The 7,683-nt window shown below is 41.4% G+C and overlaps 2 protein-coding genes and 1 non-coding gene across 3 annotated transcripts; all 3 read left to right on the forward strand.

Annotated features, from left to right (window-relative positions):
- Positions 1-269: 269 nt before the first annotated feature.
- Positions 270-4,196, forward strand: LOC103432862 (phospho-2-dehydro-3-deoxyheptonate aldolase 2, chloroplastic-like). Its single transcript, XM_029100966.2, has 5 exons — positions 270-983; positions 2,212-2,489; positions 2,955-3,231; positions 3,378-3,623; positions 3,734-4,196. Exons 1-5 carry the CDS (start codon positions 411-413, stop codon positions 4,007-4,009), a joined length of 1,650 nt encoding a protein of 549 aa, XP_028956799.1. The 5' UTR covers positions 270-410; the 3' UTR covers positions 4,010-4,196.
- Positions 4,197-5,182: 986 nt separating this feature from the next.
- On the forward strand, positions 5,183-5,254 carry TRNAW-CCA (transfer RNA tryptophan (anticodon CCA)). Its single transcript has one exon. It is a non-coding gene; the product is annotated as a tRNA-Trp (tRNA).
- Positions 5,255-5,268: 14 nt separating this feature from the next.
- LOC103426294 (trihelix transcription factor ASIL2-like) lies at positions 5,269-7,235 on the forward strand. The gene is made up of 2 exons (XM_008364384.3): positions 5,269-6,775; positions 6,907-7,235. The coding sequence occupies exon 1, from the start codon at positions 5,675-5,677 to the stop codon at positions 6,737-6,739; it is 1,065 nt and encodes a 354-aa protein (XP_008362606.3). The 5' UTR covers positions 5,269-5,674; the 3' UTR covers positions 6,740-6,775; positions 6,907-7,235.
- The last annotated feature ends 448 nt before the right edge of the window (positions 7,236-7,683 follow it).

Raw genomic sequence — 7,683 nt, forward strand, 5'->3', positions numbered from 1 at the left:
TACCACGCGTTGTTACACATTTAAATTTTTCACGTGGCATCACATGATTGGTTTTGAAACCGCCACCTCAGCATACGTGATGTGTCTCTCAGCAAGGATGCCACGCGGCAACTCGACTGTTGTGTGAAGGTGAAGAATTAGATTAGGATTTAGGGAAAGAGATCATCTTCGGATCTAATCCACCTAATCAAATAATCCGGACCTTGAATTTGATCAAACGGCTAAAATTATTATAATTTTTGAAGAGATCCCATGTTTATAACCGTTGAATCAAATTTTAAAGGTCTGAATTTCTTGATTTGGTGGATTAGAGGGAAGAGATCCAAAGAGGATCTCTTTAGGGTTTAGGATTGAACGAGAGTTCAACATTAGGATATAATATTAAAATAATAAATAGATAGACAAGAGAGATGAATCTTGTATCAATCCAGCAGCATCACAGTCTGACTGAAGCACAGAAGAATAAACCTGACATGGCTCTGACACCTACAGCCACAGGCTTTGCTAACCTCACCGCCCCAAACCCCTTCCTCCATCGTACCACCGCCTCCTCACCACACACAAACCTTCTCAAACTCCTCCACCTCACCAGAAAGCCCAACCCCACCATCGCCACTCATTCATCACTCTCTCCTTCTTCCTCTTCCACGCTTTCATCCACCAATCTTGGGCCTTCAGCATGGGCCTTGGACTCGTGGAAATCCAAGCAGGCCCATCAGCTGCCGGTTTACCCGGACCCAGACGAGCTCCGGGATGTTCTGACGACTCTGGAGACGTTCCCGCCAATCGTGTTCGCCGGAGAGGCGAGGCGGCTGGAGACGTGGCTGGGAAAGGCCGCAGTGGGAGAGGCGTTTCTGCTGCAAGGCGGAGACTGCGCCGAGAGCTTCAAGGAGTTCAATGCCAATAACATCAGAGACACCTTCAGGGTCTTCTTGCAGATGGCCATTACTCTCATTTACGGCGCCCAAATGCCCGTCATCAAGGTCCTCCTTTCTTCGTTCTCTCCAATTAATTATAATTTGGGTTTTCCTTTTAATTATCTGAGTATTTAATTTTAAAAAAAAACTAATGAAAAATGTATAAAAACTTTACCTTTTGATTAAAATGATAAAAAAATGTTAGTAAGTGAATATGAGTAATTTTTTTAAATAAAGATATCATTTTCGTTAAAAATAAACAGTATCCGAGTGTTCCGTTAAATCTCCTTTAATTTTTCTCCTTTTGAAAGTTACACTCTTTTAAAGTTTTGAGTTTTGACGAAACGGTGTTCTATTCTAAACTACGTCGGTACAAGGAATGGGAGTCCGAACACGGGTGCAAGAGAACAGCCTACCCCACATATTTTCTTAGGATTAGTTTATGCATTCATGGGATTGAGTTTGCACTTGAGCTTATGATGTTACCATTGGATTGGTTTATGTTTTAGTTTAAGTTTTCTGGGCAGGTGTGAGTAAAATGACCCAAAAAAAGATGTAGTTTTGACTTTTGGCCACTCTATTAATTGGGTTTTCGTTTCATGGCACGAATTGTTAAGTTGCTGAGTGAAACCTTCTCCCCAATGCTAATTGACAATACAAGGGAAACAATTCAGAAGTTTGAATCTTGTATTGGTTTGGGATGGAGAAATATAGTGGTTGCTACATGCACTCATCAACAAGGATGATTGATTCACTGTTCCTTGCTAGGTTTTTTAAATATCATTGTCCTAGGTTGTAGCGAGTGCTCATAAGCAGGCCTCATCCTGCTTTAATATAAGTATATAATTACTTACATCAAACCTTTCGCATGATGGCCAAATTCTAAGTTGCTTCATTATGTTTAACTTTGGGTTCTGTCATTGAAGGGCCTGATAATCCAGCATATGCACTGTGTTGATTCTAATCCCCCTTAGTTGCTCTTGTTTATCGATAGTCTCCAGTGTTATGCAAACTTATAAGATGATGCTATGTGAATATATGAACAACAAAGTAAACATGCCACACACAAACACAAAGAATTTACCAAACTTATCGGTCTCCGGTATTATGCAAACTGCTTGGGATCACGAAGAAAAACCTATTTCCCAATTCTTATGGAAATAAGTGTGCACATCCCTTTTCTCCTTTCCCAACACCATTTGGAAACCGAAACCTGTTTGGCCTTGGTATTTTGACGAGCCAAATCTGAAACACAACATCACTTACATAACCTGATATTTACTATACATGACAGGTTGGAAGAATGGCGGGCCAGTTTGCAAAGCCTCGCTCTGAACCATTTGAGGTTAGAGATGGCGTGAAACTCCCAAGTTATCGGGGAGACAATATCAACGGTGATGCCTTCGATGAAAAATCCAGAATACCAGACCCACAAAGGTTACTCAGAGCATACCTTCAATCTGTTGGCACACTGAATCTCCTTAGAGCATTTGCCACTGGTGGATACGCTGCCATGCAAAGAGTCTCAGATTGGAATCTGGACTTCGTAGAACATAGTGAGCAAGGAAACAGGTGTGTATCTGCTACAAATCACATCTTGACTTTCATGTGATACTTCCAACCATAACTGTTGGCTTTCTGCAAATTAGCCTGCACTTCTAGGCACGCAGAAAGCTACGTACACGTTGAGCATGCAATTGTCCTTTTCTTAAGCAGTTAGCATTTCCATATGAGTGGTCTCAAATATTATCAATTATCCTCCTCATGTTCTGGAGCGTGCGACAAGTTGCCAAGATGTGGTTCTTGTAATTAAATTACAGCTCTCTTGTGTACTTTATAAATTAAATTCTTTATGTTCTGGAAGTGATTGATGGAGTCAAGCACCTAGAAGTTTGCTACCATGTTTTACATGACCCAGATGCAGATCTTTTTTATTCTCATGCTCTACTAGAAATTTTTGGTGTGAAATGATACTTCAGTATCCACATTGACGAGGTTTATTTCTGGTTGCAACAAATTATTCCCGGATGAGGATAGGTACATGGAACTTGCACAGAGAGTAGATGAAGCTATTGGTTTCCTTGATGCTGCTGGGGCTACTAGTGACAATCCAATAATGAACACGGTGGAGTTTTGGGTATCTCATGAATGCCTTCATTTACTGTACGAGCAAGCCTTGACTCGAGAGGATTCGACAACAGGACACTACTATGACTGTTCCGCACACATGCTGTGGGTAGGCGAGAGGACTCGACAATTGGATGGAGCACATGTTGAATTCCTTCGGGGTGTATCCAATCCTCTTGGCATTAAGGTAATTTGGATGTTACTTTAGAATTCAAAGAAACAATAAAATGCGAGTTTTATTTGTAGTTAGTATGGTTTTGTAAGATGAAAACAGAGGTTGCAAAATAGTTTGTCTCCATTAATAATTAGGTAATGATGTATGAACTCGTGCAGGTGAGTGAAAAAATGGACCCAACAGAGCTTGTCAAATTGTGTGAAGTTCTTAACCCTCATAACAAACCTGGTAGACTGACAATAATTACCCGGATGGGGGCGGAAAATATGAGGAAAAAGCTCCCCCATTTGATCAGAGCTGTGCGCCAGGCAGGGCTTATCGTCACGTGGGTCAGTGATCCCATGCACGGGAACACCATAAAGGCTCCATGTGGGCTGAAGACACGGCCATTTGATGCAATCAGGGTAAGTACTCAACTAGTGGAGCTAAAACTGTGTTCATCCTACACATTTTATTACATGCGAGTTGCTAGTCCATTTTACTGATCACTTGGTGGCTGTTTGCTTTGGCTCAGGCTGAATTGAGAGCTTTCTTTGACGTCCATGAACAAGAAGGGAGCTATCCTGGAGGAGTGCATCTGGAGATGACTGGGCAGAATGTGACAGAGTGCATCGGAGGGTCAAAGGCTGTGACCGACAGTGACTTGACCTCTCGTTACCACACACATTGTGACCCCAGGCTGAATGCATCCCAGTCTCTTGAACTGGCCTTTTTGATAGCAGATCGATTGAGGAAAGACAGATTAAAATCTAACAAAGATTTTCCGGTCAATGGCAGTTCTAAAGTATGAGAAATATTTTTCTCACTTCTTGGAGATAGCTTTGTGTCACTTTTAAAGTCTGACAAATATTTTTTGGAATTTTTTGCACTTTTTATCATGAGGGGGATTTTTCTTCTTTTCCTCATGTGTTGTGTTATTACGTAAATTGTTACGTCAAGCTTGACAAATAAATCACTAGTTGCAGTTACCACAACTATTCTTGGTGTGGTTTATAACAAGAAGAACACAATTTGAAATTAAGAATGAGTGAGGATTCTCACCAGATCTTCTTTGTGAGGATATTGGAAATCCTCTAATCACATCTGTTCATCGTATATCATGCGGTCAATTTTCGTCAAGTACGGTTTATATTCAATTTTAAATAAAAGAATTTACAATAATTTTTTATCACCACAATATATGATGAACGAATATGATTTGAAGATCTAGCGAGGATTCTCACTCATTAAGAATGGACATGAATGCCGAATATGGGATTCTGTCTCCACCCTAGGTTGTATTAAAAAAACTAGGATTCTCTCCCCTCCTCTTTACGTCCTCTTCCATCACCTCCTCTTACTTTCTCTATTTTATCTTTCTTTTTCTATAAAAAAAATTAATATAAGATATTGACGTGGTTTAACCATGACCGTTCAAATAGGGAAAGAGGGAAGGGGAGGGAAAAAAAGAGAGGAGAAAATCCTAGTCTGTATTAAAACACACATGGCTTGTACTTGTGCCATGTGGCCTTGAGTAGTTGTGTGAAAGACGACGACTATACTGTATTCCTTTAGAGTTGCGTAATATGAAGTTAATATGCCCAAAAAAGTACGCAAATGTCAAAAAATATCGACTAAATCAATTGATTGTGTCAATGGAAGAAAAAGTACAACTACTCGAAAATGTCGACTAAATTCCCAATATATTTGTATTAATGGAAGCAAAAGTATGCAAATGTCGACTAAATCAATTGATTGTGTTAGTTAGTTAACTTGCACGATAGTTTGATAGGCCAACTCAGTCAGTTCTCTTATCCATCGGTCCAATGCACTGGGCTCATCTCATGGAGGGAAAATTATGAAAAAGGAGGCAAAATACTACAATACAAGAACATTCCAACCGAGAAAAAAAAAAACCGAAATTACTACAAGGGCACAAACAGAAATTGTCATTTGCAAGCATGTGCACGCAACTATCAACATCGGATCCGTGGCGCAATGGTAGCGCGTCTGACTCCAGATCAGAAGGTTGCGTGTTCGATTCACGTCGGGTTCAAACCCCGCTCTTTTTAACCTTTTCATTTTATTTTTTGAGGCCCATCTTAAGGCCCAATTCAATTCAAGTGAGAGAAAGAGTCAGCAGAAAGGTTGTAAAACGTCAACGAGAGAGAGAAGAGAGAGAGAGAGGCTGAGGCACCACCGCCTGTCCCCCAACTTTTTTGGAAGTACAGTAGTGGGCAGCCTCACCCTGGAGGCGCAGTGGCTCCCTACCCTCTCCAGTTGTAACTTGTACATAGTAGCCTCGACAGACTACATGCGTACTGCTTCCACCTGCGCACATTAGCATTACCCACTCACACCCAACTAATTAAACTACAATGCCCTCCACAACCACCACCTCCTCCACCATTCCTCTCCTAACCCCCACCCTCCTTTTCCTCTTCCTCCTTATCCTGCACCCCAACCCAAACCCACCATGTCCCCACCCGCCGAACCCAAATCCCGCACGTTCCCACCGCCCTGCTGGACCCACGACGAGTCCCACGCCCTTATCGCCGTCTACAAGGACCGATGGTTAACTCTCGGCCGATCCAATCTCAAATCCGCCGACTGGGACTCCGTTGCGTCCTCTGTCAATGACCGATGCCCGCTTGTCTCGCCGCCCAAGACCGCCATACAGTGCCGTCACAAGATGGAGAAGCTCCGGAGGCGCTTTCGGACTGAGAAAGAACGCGCTTCCATACACCCGGATCCGGCTCCGTTTTTCTCTGCCTGGGATCTGTTTCAGCCCATGATCGACTTGGAATGCGACTCTCCTTTCGTTTTCGGGTCCAACCCAGATCTGGAAATCCGCGTCGGTGTCCAATATGGAGGGGGGTTTCGGGTCAGAAATTATGAAAGTTACAGGTACTTAGCTGATTCTGATCAAAATTTGAGTGACCCAGATGAGACAACCCCAAAAGGTGCCGGATTCGGAGGTGGGTTTCGGGTCAAAGATCCTGTTCGAGGTCCGAATTCAGGAGTTTCAGCTGGTTATGATCGATATGGTAGTCGAGGAAGTGATGGTGGTAGTGAGTTTCCTGTAAAATCATTGGGGGATAGGAATTTGGGGCCTTCAGATTTTAGGATCAAGGGTTATGGTAAAAGTAACGAGAAGTTTAATCCCAAGCTTATCTCGAAGCGCAGTGGCAGCAATGGAGTTGGTTCAAGGAGTGGGTTTAATCAGAAATTTCGAGGGGGTATGCATTCTAATGGTGTTGGTTTAGAAGATTTGGGTGGGAGTTCATCCGGGAAAGGGGCGGATGATCCGATTGAAGCGATGGCGTCTTCCATAGAGTTTCTGGGAGAAGTGTTTGTGAAGATGGAGAAGAGGAAGATGGAGATGGCGGGGGAGATGGCGAAGATGAGAATGAAGATGGAGATGAAGCAAAATCAGCTGATAATGGAGTCAGAGAAGCAGATGGTGGATGCTTGTGTGAAGGCATTGTGGGAAACCAAGAGGAAGAAGAAGATGAAGGTCGTCTCGCTTGACGAATCGTAGAAAGGAGATTGGAGAGCTGAGCGGAGACTTGCTTCTGTAAGTTTGCTTTTAAGATTAATGGATGATTTAGGATATATGTTTTGTATTGTGTAGGTAAATTAGAAGTAAGAAATATATAATGTAGGAGGATTATGTGCCTTGAAGAAGAAAGAGATTGCGTTTTGCAGGATGATGAGAAGCTATGGAAGATTTCTTTTGACTTGTACGTTGATTCACTAATTCAAAGTTGGTAACTTGTGAGTTGGTAGATTTGTGGAATTATGCGACTTTTCAGCTAATTTGAGTGGCATCTCTTGCAAAAGGCTTTTATTTAATCTTCCAACGGTGAAAAGATTTCGTGTTTCGATCGGATACTGATAGTTGAAGCACACCTGAGATTGAGAGCCATGTGTTTTGTGATACTAACTAATGTTTCAAGAAATTTCATTTCTTTCTCTTGTATTATATGGTTGCTTTGCTTGCAAGCTGGCCAATACCATTTGGGTTGTTTCTGCAATGTGTTTCCGTTCGTTTCATATATATATATATATATATATGAGAATATTATGGTAATGATCTCTCAAGCTTTTTAGTCAAAATGGTCCTGACATTGGCATAACTTTTCACTTTGGTCATGAGATTTGAAATTAATAGAAGTGGTCTCTGAGGTTGTTCACCATTAATCATTTTGGCCCATTGTTTATTAAATTGAGGTTATTTTTGTCATTTTGGTTCTAACAATTTTTTTTTACGTAAGGATTAAAATTATTGATGGTGGACAAACTGAGATCAATTCTATTAATTTTAATTTTAAAGATCAAAGTTATGTCAAACTCAGAACCATTTTGACAAAAAAGCCTTACCTTCCTCACAAGTTTTTATTTTTAATGTTGCACGTAAAATGTAGATATTTTATGTCCGATTAAAATTCTACGAAACCAAAAGCAACCATGCATTACAAATCA

Source organism: Malus domestica, chromosome 04 (genome assembly GCF_042453785.1).
Source record: "Malus domestica chromosome 04, GDT2T_hap1".
In the NCBI taxonomy this organism is placed as follows: Eukaryota; Viridiplantae; Streptophyta; class Magnoliopsida; order Rosales; family Rosaceae; genus Malus; species Malus domestica.

Excerpts from the sequence above, each read along its gene's own strand:
- LOC103432862 (XM_029100966.2), top strand. The coding sequence starts at position 411 with ATGAATCTTGTATCAATCCAGCAGCATCACAGTCTGACTGAAGCACAG. Across the intron at positions 984-2,211 it reads CCCAAATGCCCGTCATCAAG|GTTGGAAGAATGGCGGGCCA; the intron begins GTCCTCCTTTCT and ends TATACATGACAG. Across the intron at positions 3,232-3,377 it reads CCAATCCTCTTGGCATTAAG|GTGAGTGAAAAAATGGACCC; the intron begins GTAATTTGGATG and ends GAACTCGTGCAG.
- LOC103426294 (XM_008364384.3), top strand. The coding sequence starts at position 5,675 with ATGTCCCCACCCGCCGAACCCAAATCCCGCACGTTCCCACCGCCCTGC.